Here is a 26,913-nt window from a genome sequence, read left to right on the forward strand (position 1 = left end):
TGCTGACTAAAAGTCTGTTGCAGGGACAATCTATGTTCTACGGATCCAAGGATGACGGATTCATTCAAAGAGCTCGCGTTTAGTTTTAGGTGATTGAGCACTGTCGATTACTGATTCCTTTATTCTCTTCTATTTTGCGTTCAGATGGTAAGGAGGAGATGGCTGATAGTTACTACATCGTAGTTGTGCCCGCAGTCGATCTAAATTCCACAGATGTAGCAGGGAAGATGGTTCTCTGCGCTGATATAAGACCAAAACTTGAGGCAACTCAAAGCAGCAGGTGTCATAGTTGCAGGATACCTTGCGAAGACTCAATATGTGTCGTCGTAGATTACGACGTAGGCCTACAAATATCGAACTATGCGCGACGGGGAGGTTCAAAGTTTGATTCCGAACACCTTGCGGCTGTTTCTGAAGAACCGATGGTATCAACAGTGGCAGATCCGCCATGGTGAAGGTGACTCCAGCATCCACCACCGTGGGAAGCACGGTGATGTAGCCGAGGGTGGCAGGTTTCTCGTCGAGAGGGCCCAGAACTGGTGAAGGTACCTACTTTTACTTCATCACTCATCACCCCAAGAAGAAAGCAAACCAACGAATGTGTTCATGGTTGTGTCGTCTGGTCAGCCTGATATCACTGCTCCGGGAGTCGGCATCTTGGCCGCAGCGAACACCTGGTATCAGTTCATGTCGGGGACTTCCATGTCTTGCCCACATGTATCTGGAGTAGCAGCTCTTCTCAAAGCACTGCATCCCCAATGGTCTCCTACCGCCGTCAAATCAGCGCTCGTAACGACTGGTGAGTAGTAGATATGTTACAGTTCCTCTGTTCCGTTCATGAGATGTTGCTGCTGATCACGAGATGTATGACCGCCGCCCTTGAAAGCTTACACAACCAACGCATACGGCTTCCCGATGGAAGCAGAGGGGGTTGGTTCCTCGGGAGTTGGTGAACCACGGCCTGTATCACCTGAATCTGCCGTCCATCTCCATTCCCGACCTAAACAACACGCCGGTGACGGTGTGGAGAAGCGTTACCAACGTAGGCGACGCGAATTCCACTTACGAGGCGATAGTGCAGTCTCCTCCGGGCGTCAGCATGACCGTGGAGCCGTCTCTTCTCCGGTTCAACTCCTCCCGGACGACGGACACCTTTGCGGTGACCTTTGCACCGCTTCACGTGGTACGAGGGTACTTCACCTTCGGAAGCTTGACATGGTGCGGTGAGGGAAAGCACAGAGTACGAATTCCTATCGCAGTTCGGGTGATCGATCATCCAAGATTTCTTCCTAAGTCACGCGGACAACAACCACCGAGTTTTCCTATTTGAGTTCAATTCATATCGAACTCAAATCAGGCTTAATCCAACCCAATTCGGGGCAAACTAATTACACGAGTCCAATGCAACATGCTGCATAACTGATACCGAAAAAGGTTTTCTACATACAAAAGTTAGATCTCCCAAAACAAAAACATTGTTGAGAAACCATCAACTAATCCAAAAACGGGCGTTTCTTGCTCTTTAACCATAGTAACAAAAATTTCTTAGAGAGAAACCAACAACAAAGAGATCCAAGAATCCGAAAAAGGCACTTGAATCGAAAGCTACATTTATTAATCGAAAGCTAGTCTGCAGTCTCCATTGTGCGCGCGTGTTTTATGGCTGTGTTGTAGACAACCGCAACTATCAATGATCAGCAAACAAAACTGAAAGTTCAGCTTCACAAAAGCAAAAGATGAAAAATGGGATATGCTAATAACAATGAATTCAGACAACATACATGAGACTTCCCACAAACGAGTTTCTTTATTTTGGTGAGGGAATATAAAAGTTTTATGAGATTTGGAAGATACAATTATAACTTATAAAAAAGTTCTATGAGATGTAGAATATACGACAAATTGAGTCCTAGACTTATATTCAAGATCAACTATTTGAGATTTTGGAATGGATTGGATAAGTTCCACCTACCTTTCCCAAGAGCCTATGATGTATATTCAAGATCAAAATTGTGTAATTGAACTTCCACTAATTCGATGAGAACTTGAAGAGATCAACTATTTCCTAACTCAATTACATCAAGCAAAACTTTTTCTTTAGGGAAGAATGCACTTATTGACCTAACTATAATTATATTCTTAAGAGCTAATATAAGAAAAAGGTGATTAGGGTTTTTCATGTTTGCATAATTTGAATTGCATCTTTCACATACATCAACAGGATGAGAAAAGAAACTCTTTCATAGAGAGTCAAAAATGAGACTTCACATCGGAAACAATACCAAAATAAGGATCATATTTAGATAAGAGTTGATTTCTAAAATCTTTATAATAAAAATATGTATGCAATTCAAAGTAATTTTTCCCAAGTGATTTTATCCATAGGATTGATTTTGTGTCACTATACTTCCAACATAAACAGTATCTGATCTCATCATTTTCTTATACATGGGAAAGGTTGATCAAAATCAATCTGTTAATACAAAATTTTGTTTGTAACTAGCCACACATCGATGTTGGTAATCATAATGTCTGAGTTGATATTCTTAGGATTAGGGGTGGCAATTCTCCAATGGTCTCTTATGAGGATTGATAAGTTGTATATGTCAATCTAATGATCATATACAACTTTAAGTATGACGTCCTCAATAAAAATGAAAATAGAGAAGCAGGCATTATTTAGCATAAATTGTGCATGCAACTCATGTTCATAGCTCAGAGAAACAAAATGAATTGAAGAACGTTAATTCACTAAAAAGAAACATTGATAACAAAGTGAACAAACCTGAAAATCCACAAGGAAATAACTCTGCCATCTCGAATTCAACTAAGCAAACATATAAGACTCGTAATAGATTAACCAAAATAGCATAGAAGACCAGACACGATGGCGGCAACAAGTACCTAACATTCGTATCTAAACAGAGGACGATAACATAGATCTTTCTCTCTGCCTATCTAATCGAACAAGCTGAATCCCATGTCATCATCACTCTCTTCCTTGGGCTCCTCCTGCAACAACAATGACGAAAAACATTTCAAACACTGCCGTGTAACATAAATAAAACCCCAAAAGAAGAGAAAATTTCTCACCTTTTTCTCTTCAGCTGCAGGAGCAGCAGGGGCCGCAGCCCCGTCCCCAGCAGCCGGCGCAGCGGAGACTGCAACCGCAGCACCACCGCCCCCTGCAAAAATATAAGAATATCACGAAAAATGAGGTTAAAAATTGGATTTTTAATCGCACGAAACGGACGAGAAGAATGAAAAGCAACGAGAACGAACCGGATCCGACGCTCAAGATAAGGTCATCGATGCTCCTTTTCTCGAGGAGCTTCGCGAAGAGGGGCGCCCAGTAGGAATCGATCGTCAATTTGGCGGCCTTCACCAGGGTCAGGATCTTCTCCGACTGATCGATACACGGTGGGACGAATCAGGAAATCAAGGAAAAATAATGCATGAATGAGAGAAGGAACGCTGAAGAAAGAAACAGGGATGTAAGGGGCGGATTACCGTGATGGGGATGCCATCGTCGTGCAGGATGAGAGCAGCGTAGCAGCAGGCGAGCTCTCCAATCGAGGCCATCAGGCGGCGACCAGGAATTCTTCGCCGAATGACAGATCAAAGAACGAGGAGGGGATCAATTCTAGGAAAACAGGAATAGAGGGATGCAGACCGACGAGAGAGATGGAGAAATACCTGATTTGGGCGGCTAAGAAGACGCGAGCGCAAAGAAGGGTTACGGCGGCGAGAAAACGAGGGATTTATATAGATGAACACCTAGGGTTTCACTGGAATATGCCGTATAGAGTGGGAGTCAGGGTTCAGCGAACAGTAGCCCTCCTGTTGGTTGGCTTCCAGGGACCCACAGAACAAAAAATGAAGATCCTTTCTTAGATATTATATTAATTGAGAATATCTCATTTGAGAATCGGAGGTTTTATATCGAGACATTGAATAGAATTTCGTTTAACTAAAAGATAAAATGCATAATAAAAGTACGGAGACTATTTCTATAATTCAGACTATGATTAGCAAATGAACAACCTATCAGTTGATGTCACAGTAAAAGTTAAAAAAAAGTACGATACTTCAATTTTTGTTGGTATCACAGAGGCATTGCTAGAGTGTAATAATTTTAAAAATGATGTAAAATGAGCAAAATTATATATTTATAGATAGGTTTAGTATGGCACAAATGTTTATACCGAATCCTAAAACATGTGTATATGGAATCTTACTCAATCTTTTACCAGTTGAAATAAATGTATCATTTTCTTAGCTACAAGCGCTTTCTTCTTTGTTTTCTCGCGTCTTTTGAACCTCTTCCATGTTGTCGTCCCCGAGAGCACCCAAACCAACGGATGCCATCAACCGGTCAGCCGGACAGCTCTCAGCACTTCTTTGGGAAGGGGGTCGGTTTAGATTGTACGAAATCGAGTTCGAGGTTGATCAGAGGGTTTGGAATCAGAGCTACAACAAATCCAGTGGTTGCGCTGCGCGAGATCAAATGAACCAAATAACAGCTCCCCAAGAAATAACTGAAACTTTTTTTTTCATTTATTTCCATATACAATTTACACCAAATAATAATAAAAAAAATGAAACCTGTTTAAAATTCAGAGGAAATTTTTTTCTTGTTGGTATCCATCCCCGCCAGTGACTGATCTGTATGAGGTTACAATGTTGCATGAAGAACGGCGCTCCAAGGAGCATCCCAGGGTTCTTCCACTTTGACCCATGAACTGTTACAAACAAATGGGAATCGTTCAATCCATGGTACAAGACGAGCAAAATGTGCAACAGATCTACCCATAAGTAAGCTTCAGGAAGAGGGGCAAATTTCTAAGAGTTCAAGTAAAGAAATTTTAACAAGCGACACTCTACACGTGCGCCTACATGCTACCTACATGCTAACATTAATGGACAGACAGAAGATGGTCGACTAGTGCTAAATGAGATGAATGTCATGTTAGTTGATTTTCTAATTCCAGAAAAAGCACTTGACAGAAAATTATGATGCACCATGGGCTGGTGTACTCTCAAAGGGAATTATTTTCAGATCTCAAATCCATTCATCGAGGAACTAATGATAGCAAGCAAGTCAAACGAAGATTATGTTGTAGCATTAAGCCAAACAAATTCCAGTAAAGACAATTTTTTTGCATAAGCATATCACCACAACTTTACCTCCAAGATGACTAAGATTTCAGGCCAATAGGAACACTCAAGGAAGATCAGGTTGTTGGACGCGTCATTGTTGACAAACCACGGCCAGAAGAAGCCATTCCATGGTGACCAACATCTAGCTCCTCATCTCCTAAATCTGTCAGATGATGATAAAAGGAAATAAGAGCACAATAGAACAATCTTATGCTGTATTATAATCAAAGTTTAAAAACTGTAGGAACGGTACATATCGACCCATATTTACGGATGAAACCATGTACCAGCACTTTGACCAGATGATTTCACTCAAAAAATGTTATTTTACGTCTTAAATTTGGAGACCTGATGTTGACAGCCAAAACATCATGTCCCACAATCCAATCCTCATGTCAACAGTACAGCTCCCTACAGTTGCCGATCAACAGCTGTTTTGGTTGTCAACGACAGGTCCCACAATAAAACATTGATTACAAGTACTCCCAAGAAAGAGATAAAGGTACTAGGTTGCAAACCTTTATTACAAGTACTCCCCATGAGGAGTCTAATGCAGGCATGTAACAGCATGTATGGTGCCAAGTGGCTGATGCATTTTTAAAAAGAATGGCAACTACATGATAGAAGAAAAACATGCTCCCTTTGATCCTAAGTTGATCCTTACGGGTATCAGACAAACTGTTCCAGAAATGATTATGGAAAATATTTCAGCGATAAACAATATAACTCATGTAAGATGCATGTATTACCAGAAATATCTTCGCCTGCCTGGGCACCAGCGACTCCAATACAACAAAACAAGGAAGTATCATCTACTTTCAAATGTTCATAAGCAACATATATGTCCTCAATCATTGCAGCTTCGTATAAGGAAGTTAAATCTTTGATGCATGAGATGTCCTGTAATCCATCACAAACTGTCAGAAAAGGAAAAAAAGAAAGAAAAAAAATCTGACTGATACGTTTTATACCAAAAGCAAAGCCAGGAGAAAAGATGAACAAAAGTGGAGAGGAAACAAAGAAACATTAGGGAGAATAAGAAAGATGGAGCACAGGACAACTGGAATTGGACTTTATTGCAACATATATGTTGCTTCCTGAATTTGCATACCTTATAAAACTACTCCTAGCGACAACTATAGATGTTTTCTCCCATTATAGCAATTCATAAAGACACCATACAGGAAACAAATACTTAAGGTCCAGTTCAATAAGCTGATAGCCTTTACACAGCTAACTCATACTCAATTTGAGTATTCACTTCAAAAAAAAAAATCAAATTAGAACATTTTGCATAATTACTTTTTCACCAGAAAAATACTTTCAACCTTTATGTGCATTCATCACAAAAGATGATTTTCAGTAAAAAAACATCCCAGTTGAAATCTCAGTTAGTTCATGTTTTGCCAAGTGGGCACCAGCAGATTTTATCTCTAGAGTAATGGGAGACACCAGGTCTCCACTGTTTGTTGTGGGAAAGGTGATTAAAACAGAACACCCACAAATGTTGAAGTCATGGTTTTAAATATTGGTCCAATAGTAGTTTGGCACATTGATAGACCAGTACTGGTATATATTGATATCATTAAAAAAAATTAATAATAATACCGACTATAATTGAGCCACCTGATATGATACTGGTTCTTAATCAGACTGGTAAAAACCGGCTGGTACATACCAGTCCAATGTATTATAAATCTGATAGCAGCCACCAGGCCTTCTCGATCAACAAAAAGGTTCTGTAGACTAAGAATAGATAAGACTTTCTATACCTCAACAACCATGCAGGTTTGTAAATTCCCACAATTATCACAAACTAGACAAATGTAAAACACAGAAGAATAAAGATAAAAGAAAGAATGACAGCAACAACAGCCAGGGAAATGAAACTTAAGACTTTGTTTCCACTTTCAACTGATACTCACATACCAATAGGTATACCTTACAACAAGAAACATCAAAGAAATATGAAGCACTGAATTTACCTTCCTTGGAATGGAAGAAGATTGAAGGTGGGCCATCAATCCTAACCAGTAAGCATTTGACTTAGTTTCAGCCTCATGTCTCATCAACAGAGTCCTCTTTGCCTGCAATAACAATAGTTTTGATGTTAGTGGTCTCCATATTATCTATTCAGGCCCAATAGTGAAATCAAAACCTTCTAAACAGAATTAAACAATTGCACAACTTAGGCAATTATTCTGACCAATCCTACTCAAAATCATTTTAAGAAACAAGGTTATGTACCCTAAGCAACTAAACAATGCAACATGATATTGGTGGGGACTAAAAAATACTTCTTAAGGTTCCATGGAGGAAGATAGATAGTGCATTAAAATTTAAGCTTTAATTCCCTATTACATTTCATATGCCAGATTACAGTCAAAACCTAATTTATCAAATTTGTATTTGCACAATTCCATTTCATAGATCTGGACACGTGGTTACAAATTATTAGATAAATATAACAGCCTAGATATTCACTAACCCGATCCAGCTCCCTCTGAGCAATCTTGTTACTGTGTAAACCCCTGAGAACATTCTTGCATGCATCAACAGCTTTATATACCTTGAAAAGAAATCACACAGGTTGATGCACCTGGATATTGGAGCAAGCACATGAGATAATTTGTTCAGAGGCAGATTGACCATACCTTGCTTGGAGTTGATGTCACCGATATAACATACCACCCAAGATTCAGCCAATCAAAAAGGCTTAGTTCAAATGATACATCATATGTTAATCCCAGAGAATCCCTGACTGTTGTGAAGAGCCTGGAACAGGATACACATGTATTGGCATACATTATGTCAGTAACCATTTGAGCTTATAAGTAAAAGGACAGTCGTCACCGTGTATACGGTTCACGAGTGTTATTTATAAAATGTTGCAAAGAGAAAATGATGGTTGTGTAAGATTAGATAAAGGGTAAATCCATTGAATCTATTATGTGATAATAAATGAATGACATGATTATACATCACAAGATGCCAATTGCATATTGAGAAAGTAACAGGAGAAAAAAGAAGCATCCATCCTCCAAGTTCCAACTAAATTAAAGGGCAAAGTTGAACCAAAGAGATAAATATCATCTGGAATTTGAATCTTTAAGTTGAAAAATGAATAGGCCACCAAAAAAAAAAAGTTTCATAGTTACATCTTAAAGTCAAGTTCTAATTTAACTAATTAATCAATATTACGAAAAGTGCAATATTGACATGAGCTAAATATATTTACCAACCAATGACAACCCATGTACCTTGAATTTATGATCTCAGCTAACAGCCCCAAGGTTATGCTGAAGAATAGCGGATGACTGCGAATACCTTTTTTACCATTCTTTTCAACATTTTTCTCTTCCAAGTGAATTATTTTATCTGAGTTGGACATTTCATCTGCATTAAAACAATTCAATCAGTTTCAGCCAGTAGATGTAAGTCCCAAAAATAGGTATATACATAGCAAGTATCAGCATTCTAAGTTTGTCCAAACAAATATACAATTCGTTTTGATGCAGTTACTAATAAGCTTAATTCCTTCCATTTTTTTCGGAAAAAAAAGCACTTATGGAATTGAAGTACTATCTTTTGAGGAAATGAATTGGACTGTCTAATTAGCATGCTTTGAGACTAGATTTGTTACTGAGATGATATCTATAAAAGATGACCATCCCATTTGGAATTTATCCACATCAATTATGTTTAGAATAAAATCATAAAGAACTAAGATGGATGCACATAGGAATCAAAGACAAAGGAAGCCATGGAAAAGAAAAGGAGCAGTCTTTGTCAAGGGTTTCAAGCAAACATAATGTACCATCCATATTTGATGCATTAATCAAATAAAAAAGATCTCTTCCTTCAGCAGTGAATCCCCAACGGCTTGCAGCTGGGCCCGCAATATATGCACATGCTCTCTCATCAGTGTCTTTCAGGAACACCTGCCAATGAAAATGATTTTTAGACTAACAAGCTTCAACATTTGAACACTGAAATATATGAACAAGTGAATCAATCAAATGATGAAATCCACAAAATTCTAGACATAAGCCAATCATGTTGCTGCCATGAAGCAGAACTTCACAAAACAACTGCCTGGACTTCCTGCTTCCAAGCCTCTTAAGATTATCTATCCCAAACACCTGCTAGCTATCCTTTTTTCTCAGTGACAAGAAATGAATAAAAAACACTTAAAATCATTTCACTTCACTAAAATAATTACCTAATGGTTCCCAACCAAAAAGTGCTCCTGAATACATGATAACAAAATATGTATTTAAAAAATGAAGTGATGACAAAAGGATATTTACATAGGAAAGAAAAAAAGGATTGCCAAGCCCTTTAAATTGCTGCCTCTCCCTCTCTACGTAAAAAAACCACTCTTTAAACATTGAACATTTACATTCTGCATTGTGTTTAAGGACAGAGAGACAGGGTGCAGTTTGACTATTGATATTGGCCTTAACATAGCTCAAATTGCTTAAAATGATCCACATAGCAGAACCACATGATTGGGCCCTTATGACTGGCTGGAAAGATATGGACTGTAAATACAGTAAGTGCACTAGTTATCTCAAAATGACAGTATTATCTCTGAATAATAAGCTCAAATTCCGGAATGTTTTATGTAAATGAAGGGTAAAACATGGGCAATTCTGATGTTCATGGAAGAGTCATGATGTTAATAGCTTAGAACACATACTTGTTGGAAATGAATATCGGACGGGAAAGGTCGGAACATAATTGGTTCAAAAGACTGCTCAATGTTAGGACTTTTTGCAGTGCTAACTGTTCCCAGATAATCAAGAATACAAGCTTCAATGTCTTCCTCAGTAAAATCCCCAACAATGCTAACCTGTTATACCGATAGCAAATTAGTTTAACAGAGAAAGAGATGTGCAGGTGATATGAACAAGGAATCCTGTGCATGTCATGCAATCATTTACTTACCCATACCTTGTTAATCAACAAGTTAACATGAAACAAAACATTGAGAACAAAATAATCATTGTGATCAAACCAAAAAAAAAAATGTCCACCTCCATATTGTCAGCAACAAACTGGTTCATTACAGCATCTTTTACTGATTGAAGTGTTAAATTTTGCAAAGACTCTGGCATTGGCTCAACAAATCTCTCGTCGCCGTTTAGCATTGCAAGCATAAGTTTGAAAGCAGTAGAGCGCTCCAAGCTTTTTGGAATGGAACGGTAATATGATAGATATAGCTGCCTGGCTCTATCAAATGCATCTTCTAGCCACACACTATGCTGCAACAAGAAACTTAAACTCAATTGATCCAATATCAACTTAAGAGAAGCCCACAATATGATTTAAGGGTTAATAAAAAATGAAGAATCATCTTATAATAATTTTCTCTTTCTAAGTGTTGCAGCTCCAACAGTGAACCAACTACAACAGCTACAACAGTTTGGCATCTCCAGTTGGCAAAAAATCATCACGACCAGCTTAAAATGTGCTTGGTACAACTAGAATGGGTAACTCAATAAATCAATGAAACAAAGAAAAAGATTTGATAGGGCCAACATCAAAAGTCTTTCAAGAACTTCAGAAACAAAAATTCTTAAAATAAACTCAGCTCATGTAACTTTAACCAATCACATTCTTGATAGATGCTAGACTCCTAAAAATAAGCACAAATAGAATTCAAATTATGGACATAGACAAAGTGAAGAAGTTCAAAAGAAATATTGTTACCTCAAGTACCATATGAAGAAGTTGGAAAGCAGCACGCATTCCATTATCTCTTAAAGTAAATCGGAATTCCATAGCAATGAATTCCTCAGTGGACTCCAGGGAGCAGTTTATTAGGTGATTAACACAAAAAAGTTCTACCTGGAGAAGAGCAGAACAAGTCAACTAGTTGAGAAGCAGATCAAAAAATAAATACATTTCACTCCTTGTCTAATTGGTTGGGCAACACTATAAATTACCTTTTATATTGTTCTTTAAGGGTTGTTTTATTTCTTTTCAGGCATATACTTTTATTTCTTTCCACGTTAACCCAACATCCTTCTTTTAATTACACATTAATCCAATATATGAATACAATAGTTGTCATTTATTTGAGACAACACAATACTACAAGACTGCAGAATAATACATAGAATAGTTTTACAATCCTACAGATTTCCAAATAGAATATTAATAGAATAGGGCAGCTTGCTCCAACCAACACTCCACTTTTTGCTGTTCCTAGAGCCTATAAATCTTCAGTATCCTTAAGAAATACATCTCAAGATAAAGAAGAACCATAAAATTACTACAGTAAGAGATGAAGAACAAATTCATTCAGGTCAAAAATAAACTACTCATGCGAAACTAGTTTATGGATCAGAAACTTCAAAACATTCTTTTATGCATTCTCAAATGAGAAATTGGCAATATTCACAAAAAGTAAATGAATCCCATTTTGTCCATATAAGCATATTGCAAAAAGAAAACTGCACCTGTTCCCTGGAAAAATTACCGACACATCCACCTTCACTCAGAGTTCGGACACCCACTACAACAGCTCCTTTTGATACAGAAGTTTCAGTTGCTCTTCCACCACGCACAATGAGGCGCATGACACCGCACCTAGCTTCATTTTCTGTTATCTGTTGATAAAAAAACACAGAAAAGTAAAAGAAAGAAAAATCAGGCAACTGCAGATAATGATGTTTTTTTATCTATATCTAACAATTAAGAGGAAAAGGTAAATAAGAGTAAATAATTCCATTAAACAAGACTTGAAAAGGAAATACCCTGGTAAGGGAGAATGATTCTGATTCTTTTTCCATAAGAAGCAACTACAATTAGAAAAATGAAAATGCAGGCCTTGCAGTAAGGCTTAACAATTTTGCACAGGTTCTGCCTCCAAATGGTGACCAAGAGTGACAATATCGTCTCACATTTGAGTCACTTGTTGGCACCATAAAGAAATAAAAATCAGGCAACTGCAGATAATGATGTTTTTTGATCTATATCTAACAATTAAACACATTGAGGAAAAGGCAAATAAGAGTAAATGATTCCATTAAACAAGACTTGAAAAGGAAATACCCTGGTAAGGGAGAATGATTCAGATTCTTTTTCCATAAGAAGCAACTACAATTAGAAAAATGAAAATGCAGGCCTTGCAGTAAGGCTTAACAATTTTACACAGGTTCTGCCTCCAAAATGGTGACCAAGAGTGACAATATTGTCTCACATTTAAGTCACTTGTTGGCACCATAAAGCACCATGCCAATGTCTAATGTCAATGCATGTCAGTGACACCTAGTCGGACCGATATGTACCAGTCAGTACGTATGTAGTATGTACCAACACATGATACACTAATATGTACGGGTGACTCAAAGAGGAAGGAGGAGGAGAGAACAAGAAGAGGAGACAATGGACAAAGAGAAAGGAATAAGAGGAGGCAATGGAGGAAGAGGAGCATGAGGCAAAAGAGCTGACATTCAAGCGAAGAGGACTCATGAATGTAAACCCTAAAGTATATGTGTGTGTGTGTGTGTGTGTATAATAATGGTTTGGACCATACCACCCAAAATAGGGGTGGTCCAGTTCACGCCCAGAGCCACACATACCGCTCGTTTTGTACAGATCCGAACATTGGGTGACATTAACAGGGCATGTTTGCACACTGCAATGGCACAGGCCACCATGCATATTATGAAGATATAATACAAACCTTTAACGAGAATTCGTAACCAGCAACAAATTAGCACAGCACAGCCATGCAGCATGCATTGTTTCTATGCTGGGTATTCACTTGACTACCATATTTATCCTATATGCACAATGCATAAAAAAAAGGCTGTTATTCCATTTTTAGCATATATGACAGCAGATACGTGACTTGAGGAGATAATAATTTTTGGGTGCTTTTTCAGGCAATCAGTTCTTGTTCATCTACAAAAGGTTTTTCAAAATGAACAAAAAAATGAATATAATTATATAGTTTATACTTTATACTTTATATAGAGAAATGATGAACACAGCAATCATTACTAAAGATAAGTACCTTGTAGTTTACAGGAATCCCATTTGAAAGACAACACTGTGTTATGCCAGTTTCCTTGTCAAATAGTTTTGTTGCATTGCCTTCCTTTGACATGGGAACAAAAGAGGGTATTCGTTGCACCCTCAACTCCTCCAGCACTGCCTGGCTTATAAGTTCTTTTGGCACCTCAAGCTGCAGAAAAAAGAGATGATATACAGTTCAAAAGCTACATGAATATGTACAACTTGATACAAGAATTCTTACCATAAATTTACTATAGATTTTATTCTCTTTTTCTCCTATAGGAACTGATAACTCTCCCAGACAATATAATTCACATACTAAAAGAGAGATAATAAAACATAGCCCCTAAAGGCAGCTGCTCAATAACTATTGAGGTTGAGAAAATTTTGCAATTTCGAACCTGTGGCTTGCGTTCATAGTAAACATAATTTAACATAGAAGTCAGACAGCAAGGAAAAAGAATCAGATCTTTATGTGGTGGTAGAAAGAAATAGAAAAAGGATAAACATATGGTGTTATAATTGATAGAAAGAGATTCAAAGGAAATAGACAGGGACTTGAAATTTATAAGAAAACATTTTCCATTTATCAAAATGGTCACAGATACACTTTGATATAAGAAAAAAATGGGTTTATTTAATACTAGCTAACAAATTTAATATTATGATTTGTATGACCCTAAGATTTTTGTTTCTTAATTTATAATCAAATAAAATCCTATCAATTAAAAAAGTAAGTTCTTGTCAGAAATAGATATCCACCCAGTTATTTACCATTATTTTAATTCCTAATGTTACAAGTAAAGATAAAAAATAAATAAAACAACCAAAAGTTTTAATAACATAATAAAACTATTAACTAGAAACATTTCAGTCCTTGTCATCTATAAAACCATCACATATCTTCTTTGTTTGTACATTGCACAGCTTATCATATCTAAGGTTTAAAAACCATCTGTACCGATCTATAAATGCTAATATTTACAGGTCCATTAGCCAACTGGGATGAGCATGGGATGATTTTGCCTGGTTTAGATATAAGTATGCACATACTGCAATGACACACTAAAGTCTACATAACATATTTGAGAGGACAAACAAATACATATTACTTGATTCCAAGAGTCGAGAAGACCATACCTCAGGTTCGGCATGTATGGGTTCCTTCAAACCCACTATTATAGAATCAGTTATTTCGTGTGGATAGATTTTAAACTCGGTTTCTCCCACTCCTTCGATATGTACTTTGCTCGGAACACATACAACGATGGCTGCAGGAAGCGGTGCAGTGGGTTTTCCAAAGTCCGAAATGAACTCCAACACTTCCGCACCTATGGAGTTAACCTACAGCAACCATAAGCAATTAACATCTAACAAAAAAATTTGTTGAGAAGACTGAATAGCACACAATCAGAAAAAGAATAGTTAAAATAATTACTTCTTCAAGAGTGACTGTTTCAGCAACTGTGACCAAACTCTCATGCCCCTGTCTCTGATCCATGATGGTATGACCAAGAGCATCACTTTCCATAATAAATTCTAGGTTGTCAACAGATGGGACACTATCAACCATTGCAGCCAATTGTTCACTATCTTTCAACAAAGCATCCATGTAGCGAGTTAGTTCTCCTTTTGTTACACCAAATTCCTTAAGTCTTCGAACCTGATTCCAGGACAAACATAAGTCATGGAACATCATAAATGATGAAAAGATACAAGGACCAATTTCTCATCATTTCAAGTTAGATACATGATGCTAAAAAAGAAATGCCTTTGGAATAGGAAATTTTTAGTGTACCACAATTTCAAATGTTAAGTGGTGATTCACTAATAAAATCTAGAAATCATACAAGTGCAGTACCACAATTTTGGTACTGTGCACCACACATGCACAGTACCGAAATCCAAGACTGACAATATAGCCATCAGGTACTGGAGGCACTCAGCTTAAAATATGATTTTTACAAGTTCAATGAAGAATACAGCCTTAAATAGCTTGCAATAAAATAACATATATTATGATACAACATCTGGAAAGTGGAAACAATTAGTAATTTCATTACTGAACATGGATTGTTCCATCCATTATGGTTCAGGTATGTATCTAATCAACTGAAATGCATCTCAATAAGAAAACCAAGGTGCAAACCTCTTGTACAGCAACTTTAACAGCACTCTGCCAGTTTTTGGGTTCTGCTGTTACAGTGAGAGTGGTAACAGTGCATCCCTCTCTTCCAGAATCACTATGATCTAACTCGATCGACGTAAAAGGAGGATTTGAACTCTGCAGAGTTCCAACAACCAAATATAAATAATTGTAATTTCAACTTAAAGAAACATCTGAAGCAACAATAGGAAGTTCTAACATGAATAGGACAATATTTTTTTCTTTAATTCCTTTGTTGACGATACTTTGCCAGTTACATAGTATATATAAATCAGTATAGCCATTTGCGAGTTATAGTTCCATACTTCCATAGTAATAAAATACCACTAGAAGCAAATCACCAAGTGCTCTAGAACAAGATCGAAACATAGTCTATATAAATCAGGAGACGCAATGAAGCTTCAAAGGTGTCAAGTGTATAAAAGACAGCTACAAGGAAAACAAATATAACATAGTCCTGGCATAGCCAATTGCTGATTACACCAATCCCCATTCCCCTTGTGCCACCCACGACCGCGTATTACTTGCGCCACCAGTTTCTTGTCTTCGCCTGTCCCATAGTACTCATCTATCTCTTCCTCCTCGTATTCCACTTTTTTCCCTCCTCTTCTCCTTCTCCTCCTCCTCCTCCCCCTCCCCCTTCTTGATGCCAGCTGATATTGCCACTATACCAAGAGTTGATACACCAATAGATACCAGACTGGTAGCGGTACCAGTCTGGCTAAGGACTGGTGTAGGATCCGGCACTGAGATTTAAAACCATGGTATAAACTATAAACTTAAAAAGTATTGCAACAACAACCAATTACTACAACAGAAATGATAAGACTTTATTCCCAAGTAATTGGGTAGGCCTACAAACTACTCTAGTTTCATTTTAGCTCTATCGAGGCAACCTCTGCAAATACAGTAAGCCCATCATGTCTCGCACTATTATTTCTACTTTTCTTTTTATCTCAATCTACATATGTAATTCAAATCAAGCATTGCACATGCTGACCAGACTAATTTGTGCTCGCCACATTGTGACACAATAGAAATGGGGCAAACCAACCAAGTCCAGACTTGTCTATGCTGGCCAGCATAGAGAACATGAACCATGTTGGTATTAAGTTGAAACCTTTGCTTATACTCTAGGCACACTTGATTGTTTTCTTTATGTGTCAAAGCCACACAAAACAATTTTTTCTATGATTTTCTTAATTGGTGCTACCTTCAGTTTACCATACAATGGTATGCAACAATGTAATTTAGGACATGAAAAACTATAAATTACAGTGGCAAATGATTCAGTTGTAATGGTGATGGATTCATCCTTTGTTGCAATGCCAAAGAACCCAACAGCATTTATATGCAACCCACCAATACCCAAAATTTGAGTGAACAAGCAACATTGATTGAACATTTAAAATCAACAAGAATGAGCAGATCCACAATTGTCATCACTCAACTATCACTTTGTTGCTACTACAGAAAGGATAAGAATAAAATATCTCAAAGACCAACTGTGCTCTTAAACAAAAAGCACGCTTCATGGTAGTAATTATCCTGAAAAAGGTATTGCTTCGAGAAATTATCCTCGATAACCAGAATAGCAATTACCTTATATCTAGTGTTAATCCGAAAGTGTAAAGCTGTCAAAAATATTCTTTTCATCAAGACATTACGCAGGTCTCCATATGTGCAAACTTGGCTCACAGGAATCTAAAAGAAAAGACAAGAACCATTAGAAGTACATATGCATCAAGTACAAATTTAACAGTAAGCAGAAAACACAAATTGTAGTGTCCGCCATGCTGTACAGATCACAGGATGACCTTGAATGTCCAAGACAGATTTTCTGTATAATCCATAATTAGGAGATAGAATTGATATATATACCGTGTAAGAGATCAAGCTAGGTTTACTTGTAGAAGGAACAAAAGATTATCTATTTCAGAAATTAAAAAAGGAGCCAACCAATAGTGAAGTTTTTCTTTTATTAGAAAGTGAAAAGAAAAGAAACGGCAAGTTTTGGCATTCAATTCATCATTCTCATACTTATTTCATAAACTTAATGAAATAAGTCCACGACATATTCCCAGTACATGGCCAGATTAAGGCACTGTAGTGTAGAGGTATCTGCATATAAGTTGTAAAATGAAATATTTACATGCCCAAGACTCCATCCCAGAAATAAACCTACACCTAGTGGGCATTTTCAGGAAATAAAAGGCCATATGTGGATGACATGACAAACATTGTGTTATGCCACTAAGTTATATATTAGATAAGATGATAATTTTTGTTCCCTTGAATCTTGCTTGCCCTTCAAGATTATCTATTTTCCTTTTAAAGGTCAATATACGGGATTATATCTATGTGAATGGTTAATATTCCTCAGTATAACATGAACTATTATCATGTTTGGTAAGCTTTTGACACCAATAAAACAATCAGCAATCTCGTCTCCCCAGCGTTAGTTCACAATGTTCTATTTTTTGTATAAAATATTCATTTTTATAGTCAAATATAAAAGCTTAAGGAACCATGACTATTATTAAGTTTTACGAGACCTACCATCCCCCTACCCGTCTCATGGAAACTAGATGCCCAACTTTTTCACTTTAAAATCTTAAGATGTGAATTGCAACCAGTTTCATAATAGAAATACCAGATAGAAACATTTTTTAAGACAAGTTATATTAAACTTGCTTAAAAATTCTAAAATGATGTCTCATTTATATTAGATAATTAAAGAGTAAAAAAAGGAAGGAAATGCTCGGCAACAAAATAGAGGACGACAGTCGGCAGGCTGAAAAGCAATGTGAATTGCAGAAAGAAACTAAAGAACAAACTTATTAGCTGACAATTGTGTTACCTTGCAGAACATGTTGAATGAAAAATTTTGAATCAACTCATGCTGGAATATTTCCGGAGGCTTAGTATTGTGATCTAATCCTGGCAATGACCACTCATGTTCTACAGGAGGCCTGACAGCCTGCCTCTCCCTTCTTGTAAACTGTGGTTGATCAAATGAGATAGAAGATCTCTCATTAGACAGACTACCAGCTAGACCTCCTGGCAGCTTTGGAACAAGGAAATTTGCCATTGCACCAAATGTACTGGGAGTATGAATGTTAGCCATTTCATTCTTTGCAAGAGTCTTTCCAAAAACAAACTACATCACATCCAAAATGTCAGTAAACAGCTTATATAAAGTTCTTATACACAAACAAAAAAAATGAAAAGAATGTTTTAATCATACCTCAATCTGTGCCTCTGTCTTAGGAATGTCATCAATATCCCCCACTAAGTATAATGTGGCATTTGCAGGAAAATACCAGCGTTCATGAAACTTCTGGATTTTCTCTGGTTCCCATTTCTTGATTTGCTCTTCCAGTCCAATTGGGAATCTTTTGCTCAGTTTGTTTTCTGAATGCAAATGTTGTAGCAACTGCTAGAATGGAGTCATGATCAATATACTCTATGAATTTAACAATCTATCATACAAAAAGGACCATCTGAAACACTTAAAACTTAGCAAATTCAAGATCTACTCTTGCTCACCTGACAATCAATACGATACTCTATTGTGTTCATCATTTGCAATTCTGAGAGAATTGCCCTTCTCTCCTTCTCCACACGAGATGGAAGAAACTTTGGGTGAAAAGCAATCTGAAAATAATAAGCAGTAACCATCATAAAGTGTGTACAAGTGCAGCAATTCAATTCATGTTTCTTGAAAACAACTTGGTAGCCTTTCATTCACCATTTGTGAGAAAAGCATTTATAATGCCCTTTTGCACTAAAAGAACAGTCAATTATTATCAGGTGACAGCCCTTGTAAAAACTATAAAAGCTCTAGATGCAAGATGTAGAAATGCAGTCAACCAAATGTTCTTCATCTGGTGAAGATAAACAAGGAAAGCTATTTACCTCATTAAGTGCATCCAATACACATGGAACTAAATCTGCATCAGAGTCCTGAAACAAAAGTCAATTGATCACTAAAAACATGAACATCTTGTAAAAAAAGGTTAGACCAAGAAGGGGCATAAAAAGTATCAAGAAATATAAACATTAGGTAGAGAGCATATAAACCCATTATCTCCATGCTTGCAGAATGTACAAACACGCTAGGAGGCCGTAGAAACATCTAGCTGGTAGGTGAATCTAGTAGTTCTTTAATGAATGCATTGCTCCCCATGTATATGAATGCTAACATTCCCCGATGAGCATTTATATACATTTTTCATGAGAAAGTAATAAAGAAAATATACCATCTTATTTTATCATCAAAAATAATAATAGAAACAAAATTTCTTACAATAAATTTTAAATAATATAAGAACTTGGCAGGAATACTGGTGTGTGAAGCCAGTTCCCAACAACTTAATAAGCACCATCAGACCCGGGGCGGATAAGTGCAGAAATTGTAAAAATGCGTTATATCCTACTGATAAGTTTACATCCAGCTTCTCAAGCTAAGTCTTGCACAAGAAGTTACATAAACACTAACCATAAGTTCAATAAACCCATAGTTGTCAAGGAGTAAATGTTCGCTGACAAATACACAAGCTCCACAAACAAACTGATAAGGATCTTGAGAAATGGAACGTTCTTTAAATCGTTACATAAGAAAAGCATAGCAAATGCTTCTTTTAATAATATCATCATAACCTACTATACAACCATATTACTTATATACCTTGTTATCACATGATAATGTAGAACTGGCTTTCATTGTTCGCAATCAACAAAAAATTATAACATAATATATAAGGGAAAAAAAGGAGGCGGTTGGATGAGTTATATGAAAAAAATCCAGGGTCAAATTTGTCAAATGCAGGGTTTTAAATTTTCTTCATATTTGTCTTTATCTTTTAGATTGTTTCTGCAAACTTAAATAGTTAAGTCCATGCACTAATTCATAGTACACAAAGACCTACCATTCAGAGCATAGTATGCAATTTCGAATAGTACCGCCCGGTCCGACGGCATACCGGTACGCGGACCGCCCGCTACCAGACGGAACATGCTACAATGCTATAGTTCCACACTTTAGCAGTACTACAGTGCTACAGTAAGAGGAAGAAATATATAAAACCGTTTGGTACGCCTTGGTGTACCGCTCGGCACACGGTACCATACCGTACCGAGCCAACCTCGAAACACCGGTACGATACGATATTGCATACCTTGATTCAAAGACCACATACAACTGTTAGTCTCAAGAAGGTCAAGTAAAACATTTTAACTTTTCTGAGAGATCGCTTGGGATCACCCCTTCCATTAACCAATTCAATTGCTCTACTTCTTTCAACCTCTACTGTGATATCTCCTATGGCCAGATTCTTACTTACTGACACAAGGGACAATCCAATAATGGCAGGATGTAACAAGTAATTTTGAACAGTCTCAAAGCAGTCCAACAGGAGCAACTTTCCTGCATCAAAGTTTTTGCCAATTCCAAAAGCCTTGTCAATATGCTTTTGAATCCCAAAAAGCATCCCAATGGCAACTACACTCCTTTGCCATGACATTTTCCATCTTTCCAAAACTGTCAATGTTATACAATGCATGGTTCGCAATTTCGTACTGTACCGAAGTTTCGACATTCGTTCGATACGATACGATACTGTATACCGAGCGATATACCATTTAGTATACCGCTCGATATATATATATATATATATATATATATAAGGCGACATCACTTCGCCTCGTCGACGTCGCCTTTACCTTCTCCCACGCGGGGCGACGTCGCATCGTGTGTGTGTGTGTGTATATATATATATATATATCGTTTCGTCCGGTAACGGGCGGTCCGTGTACCGGTCAGCTGACGGATCGGTATGTACCGCCCATACCGGACCATATTATTCGAAATTGCATACCTTGATACAATGATCTCACATCAACAAAAACAACAATATTTTTGTGCAAGTAACCTTGCAAATTTTGGTTGACATAACACTTGTGTATTTTGAAGTGGTGATTCACCTACTATTGATCTATATAGTCCCATTTTTTAGTTAATATAGCTTTTCTTTCACCCCAGAAACAAAAAAAAAAACATTTGAACCTTCTTGTGAAATAAAAAAGTCTAAAATCTCAAGAAACAGACCTTTGTACTAGTTGGAGAATGAATGTGAAACACCGTGTGGTGGAAGTCGGTATATGCGTTAGACCTTGCACCTGTACCAAGAAGTTTCTCACGCTTTTTACTTCCAAGAAATGCAACATGCTCAATCATATGTGCGATCCCCTGCTCATCTTCTTCCTCATCAATTGATCCAACATGAACTTCCATATGTGCCTCAAACCTATAAATTCAAAATACACAGAGAGAAACGATAAGATCCTATATTTCCAACCAAATATTATTTCCAATGTAGCTAAGTAAAACTTTTTCATATCAACTCAAATAAATATGATGAAGAATTCGAAGAGGAATTTTATAATTAGATCCTAATTAACTTGATTAAAAAAGCAACTCTAAATGACTTAGACAAGTCATATATGCTAACAGAAATACACTGACACAGGTCTGGAGGAAAATGTATGTCGAAAGAACTCCTAGTGGATAAGAGCATAAGGCTAGAAGCATGATGGGATAGAAAATATGGTTAAAACTTAAATGTAAGAGATTAAAAAAACAAAGAAGATAGATATAAAGGTTGACCAATTGAAAGTAAATATAGCACAAGGATCCACATACATTGACTGAAGGCATAGACTCATTAAAAGAGGACTGGTTGGCCACAAAACATAAAGCAGCAAAATGTCAACTAATGAATGGCATGAAAGAAAGCTGATTTATTTTCCCCAAAAGCAACTCGTGTTCTTAAGCAGTTTATGGTAATATGGTCTAAATATACCTACCAATAAATTGTGCTGACAAACTCAAGTACAATATATCAAATATAGTAGACATGAGTCACATGACAACAATGATAACAAGTTAACATCTGAACCGAGCTACTAAGGTCAAGCACTATGTATCAAATAAGAGATGAGTCATATAACTACAACAATAACAACGTGAGGAAAAAATTAAAAATGTACAATATTTTCTTGGCACACAAATGACACCTTAAGCAGTAGGATTAAGTTCCAAGCAGAAAGGATTTGTGTGGCTGCCAGCTGTGGTATAATATTGGGAAATAGTATATTGCAGGTTTGTGATTATCAGTTATTCAGCTTAACTACCATTGAATTGTCATAAACAGAACTAAAAGAATCAAACTTGTGCTGATGGCATACCTGTTCGCTGGAACTTTATTTGGTAATATAATATATCGCAATCCATTTTTCAGTTGCCCTCGGTGCAGTTTTGGATGAGAAGGAAGTGGAGCATTCAGAAATCCTTCTAGTTCGGCATTCTCCGCCTCTGGGTCCCAGAAAGTAGAACCTGATTTTTCAAGGACTGTATCTGACAAGGTACTTGCTACATGCGGTTCCTCAGGACCTAAAGCATGCAAAATATGAGCTAGTTTCACCTGAAAAGAAACCATATAAAAATTAACTCTCTATATGCTCCATGAGTTCAAAATAAATATAGTAAAGAGCTAAGGAACACTGGTTTTGAAGATTTGAAGGCATATAAATTCAAGTTGAATTTGTAAATGGTCATCTTCCCTTGTATATATTATTTACCACGTTTAAATTTAGAAAAAAATAATGGATATATTAGGGTCGTTCATCGACAATTTAACAGTGTATTGCATCAGTTCTTTGCATGGGCATCTATGTTTCACACATCAACAGATTTTTCTCCATGTAAAAACATCAAAGGCATGGTAACACAATGATCAGCTTCATTTCATTGAACTGCAACATCATTGTCAATCATCTGACCAAGGGCTACTACTGACACTTTGGGAACATCTCCAGAATTCTTCAAAATCCTAAATAAATAACATGCACCTTTGGAAAGATTTCCTGGCATGCCTAACTCTGGAAATACATATTTTTGCTGTAGAAGATGAATCAACCATAAAAGAAAGCATCAACATGTCCTCATATACCATGCTGATGTTCATGGCCAAAAAGTTATTAAACTGAACATAATGCCATAAATGCAAGGTTGACTTTTGATACAGTTCAGAAGCCTATAAACAATTAGAAAGGTGGTTTACTTGTTTACTGCTACTTCATCTTATTTCCTCCACAAAGAATCAAAACTTTGCTTGAAGAGAAAACACAATCCTAGATGACTACCTCATTAGGTTCCAAAGTGGAGTATCAAAACAACTGATGCCTAGATAAGGACAATTGCAAGAACTTGGAAGATTAACTTACTGATCTACCCCCGACTAAGTGCTTCTGAAACAGACAAGCTGATTTGTCCAGAAAGACACCTGGTGTGTATCTTGTACGATAACTCCTTGACCGATTGTGTCCTTGGAAACAAGAAACACATCCAGGATATCCTCGAGATAGCCCTTCAACAACTCTTCCATCAATCTCATCAATATATTGCTTTGAAATGCCACATGGTTGTGTGGTGAAGAATTGCTTTTCCTTTGCTCGAAAATGTATACCTCTGTATTCATGGAAATGAAAGAGTATAAACAGCCAATCAAAATCGAGTGGGCAAGCTTATTCCAAAGACTATGAACACCAGTGATATAAGCACCATCAGACAACAGAATGCCATGAATTTGTGAGTAGAACACAGTAATCATTGCATCTGGGATAACTACAGAGTATAGGCAGAACTTCTAAGCATCGATACATTTGCAACAATCAGGAAGTTGAAAAAGAAAAAGAAATTAGTTATTGTCAGATGACAAACCAATGACTTCCACAAATGGCATTAGTTTGTACCAGCAATCTTTGGATGACAAATGATAGACTTTAACAAGTTAGATGCAATGTGGACATACACAAAACTGTGCAGAAACATGATAATTGACCATACAAGACATGAAATCCCAACTTTTCTATTGCCAACAAAGAGAAACAACAATTTGATTAAAAACATTCTTATGTGTTAGAAACCATTTTCCTTTTGTTTAACTATTGTCCGCATAACAAGGTCAATGCCTGAACTTAAAAGTTTAATGGTTGTAGAATTCATGCAAGTCTGATCAATTTATAACCTACAAAAGACACCATAAACCAACAAAGACATAAGTTAGAAAGTCATGTGGAGAAAGTTATTGATAAAGTGGTACGTCATATTCAACCTTGATTTGCATTCGGTTTTCGTTTTCATTAATTCTCTCATTATCAGGACAAATAACTTGTATGCCATCGAAGGCATGGCTAATAATTAACAGATGAAAATACCAGCTGAATTTCTAGCACTATGCTGCAAAATGAAAGACGGGCCAATTGACCAACAAGAAGCAAGTCGCGGGATGCATTCGTTTTTTGAAGTGATATATTTTTTTCTTCTTTTTTGAATAAAAAAGTGCATAGTGCTTAAGATCTTCACGAACCATACATCCTTGACAACCGTGCAATATTTATCAGTGATTTCAAGCAAATATGCAAGTTAGATATTACTTTCACCATATGACATTGCATCACCGCTGCAAATGTACAATGAAAAGAATTATTATGTAGAAAGAAACAAACATTACCAAGCCCCAAATCTTGAAGCAAGTTCGCTGAAAAATATATTGAGGCTCATGAAAGATGCTTTACAGATTGTGATAACATTTCCATCATTTTTTTCACCTTTTTCTGCTAGACAACTTGAAGCAAGAAAGCAAAGTGCAATAAGATGCAGAGTCATACAGCTGTGATTTTAGTTCCATTCACATTGAGGGGTGAAGTATGAACTTTAACAAGTCTACAATCATTTCTAGTCATCTACCGTTAAAAAAATTCCAAAAGTTTTACCTATCTTATTTTTCACATTCCAATTGCTAGCGTTCTACAGAATCTTAAAGTCCATGTCATTAAGAATATCAATACTTCACAATTCACACTTAAAGTCTTGAAAGCAAAAGATCTGATTTGGCGAGTGACAATTACATGAATTTGCATATTATGTCATTATCAAGTTCTGAAGAGGCATATATACATACATATATATGTGTATATATACATATACATACATACATACATATATATGTATACATATACATATATACACACACACATATATATATATATATATATATATATATATATATATATATATATATATATGTATGTGTGTGTGTGTGTACATATATATATATATATATATATATATATATATATATATATATATATATGTGTGTGTATATATGTATATATGTGTATTTGTATATGTATATATGTATTTATATATGTATATATGTATATATATATATATGTATATATATACATATATACATATATATATATATATACATATATACATATATATATACATATATACATATATACATACATATATACATATATACATATATATATACATATATACATATATATATACATATATACATATATATATATATATATATGAGAGAAAAGAAACAGAAGGCCCTCAACGTTTTGCAAGGCAAGTAAGGTTATTCTATCAGCAAACAGAGTGTGCCTACTAACATGTAGCAAGGAGATAAATTTCTTGAACCAAAACTTTTCAAGAAAATTAGAAGCACGACATTCCCAAACTATTAAGAAGTACTTTTACTTCTCCAATTCTGGAACGAAGCAACAGAGATGAAAGACAAGGATTACGATGAAATAAGCAGATGAAAACGTAGGAGAATCTTAATTTTCATATTGCAATTGCTAGGTCAATGCACCTTGATGGAGAATGAAGATGTGGCTTCAAGAACATCAAAAGATAAGGCCGTACCTAACTTTTCAATCTTAAATTAGCAAAAGATCTGATATGATGAACGGCAACTATGTGAATTTGCATATGGTAGCATTACCAAGTCCTGAAGAACAAGCGGTCTAGGCATTGTTGCGTGGGTTTTCAGACTTTTCCTCATCCTTTGGCAATGGATTTCTGCCTACTAGATACGATTATGTAAACCCACAAGAATGAAACCCGATACAAGAAATCAAGAGGACAGAAACAAAAGATCCCCCGTGTCTTTCAAGACAAGTAAACGAGAGATCCCACTGATCCGCAGCTAAAGAAGAGCAATTCTTGAACCAAAAGTGTTCAAGAAAACAAGAAACAAGACATCCCTAAAACATTCGGACACACACAGTGTATCTAATCCTCCAATTCGACAGCTAGAATTGCGAATCAGGCCACGAAGACGACATCACCAAGAAAGACGATGGAAAGAAGCAAATGAGAAGCAAAGGAAATTACCGCCGTTGTGGGGGAAGGAGGGAGATGCGACAACCAGAGTGGACTAAGGGGGAAGGGCGTCGTTGGCGGCTGGCTAGGGGGCGGGCGGGGATGAAGCCCCTCGGGCGGCCGCCGCCACGGTGTTGAAAAGAAGGGGGGAGATACGGAGATGTGGCCGTCGTCGTCGCCGCCGCCGCCGCCGCGGATAGAGGAGAGGAGGCCATGGCTCGCTTCTGCCCTGCACCCCTCGATTCTTGGACTGCGTCACGTTATATTTTGCGGTCTGGCAATCGGTCAAAGAAAAATCGTGGGCCGA

General features: G+C 36.7%; 2 protein-coding genes across 3 annotated transcripts; both read right to left on the reverse strand.

The window, feature by feature from the left end:
- Positions 1–2,729: 2,729 nt before the first annotated feature.
- Positions 2,730–3,812, reverse strand: LOC103977927 (large ribosomal subunit protein P1). The gene is made up of 5 exons (XM_009393586.3): positions 3,697–3,812; positions 3,511–3,601; positions 3,283–3,406; positions 3,094–3,185; positions 2,730–3,012 (listed from the first exon to the last, which is right to left on the reverse strand). The coding sequence occupies exons 2-5, from the start codon at positions 3,580–3,582 to the stop codon at positions 2,959–2,961; spliced, it is 342 nt and encodes a 113-aa protein (XP_009391861.1). The 5' UTR covers positions 3,583–3,601; positions 3,697–3,812; the 3' UTR covers positions 2,730–2,958.
- Positions 3,813–4,142: 330 nt separating this feature from the next.
- LOC135633309 (stromal processing peptidase, chloroplastic-like) lies at positions 4,143–26,905 on the reverse strand. 2 transcript variants are annotated; one of them, XR_010494955.1, is made up of 26 exons: positions 26,619–26,905; positions 23,645–23,888; positions 22,607–22,842; positions 21,468–21,666; positions 19,277–19,324; positions 18,908–19,015; positions 18,606–18,794; positions 18,219–18,518; positions 16,961–17,062; positions 15,341–15,475; positions 14,630–14,854; positions 14,332–14,535; positions 13,190–13,360; positions 11,628–11,777; positions 10,876–11,013; positions 10,200–10,427; positions 9,863–10,015; positions 8,978–9,101; positions 8,421–8,556; positions 7,815–7,935; positions 7,649–7,729; positions 7,146–7,247; positions 5,910–6,060; positions 5,188–5,323; positions 4,606–4,742; positions 4,143–4,493 (listed from the first exon to the last, which is right to left on the reverse strand). XR_010494955.1 is itself a non-coding variant. In XM_065142633.1 (25 exons), exons 1-24 carry the CDS (start codon positions 26,819–26,821, stop codon positions 5,235–5,237), a joined length of 3,837 nt encoding a protein of 1,278 aa, XP_064998705.1. In that variant the 5' UTR covers positions 26,822–26,905; the 3' UTR covers positions 4,536–4,742; positions 5,188–5,234. The 2 variants fall into 2 exon arrangements, 1 of the variants encoding a protein (XP_064998705.1); XM_065142633.1 differs by lacking the exon at positions 4,143–4,493 and having other exon boundaries at positions 4,536–4,742.
- Positions 26,906–26,913: the final 8 nt, after the last annotated feature.

This window comes from Musa acuminata, chromosome BXJ3-3 (genome assembly GCF_036884655.1).
Source record: "Musa acuminata AAA Group cultivar baxijiao chromosome BXJ3-3, Cavendish_Baxijiao_AAA, whole genome shotgun sequence".
Classification (NCBI taxonomy): domain Eukaryota; kingdom Viridiplantae; phylum Streptophyta; class Magnoliopsida; order Zingiberales; family Musaceae; genus Musa; species Musa acuminata.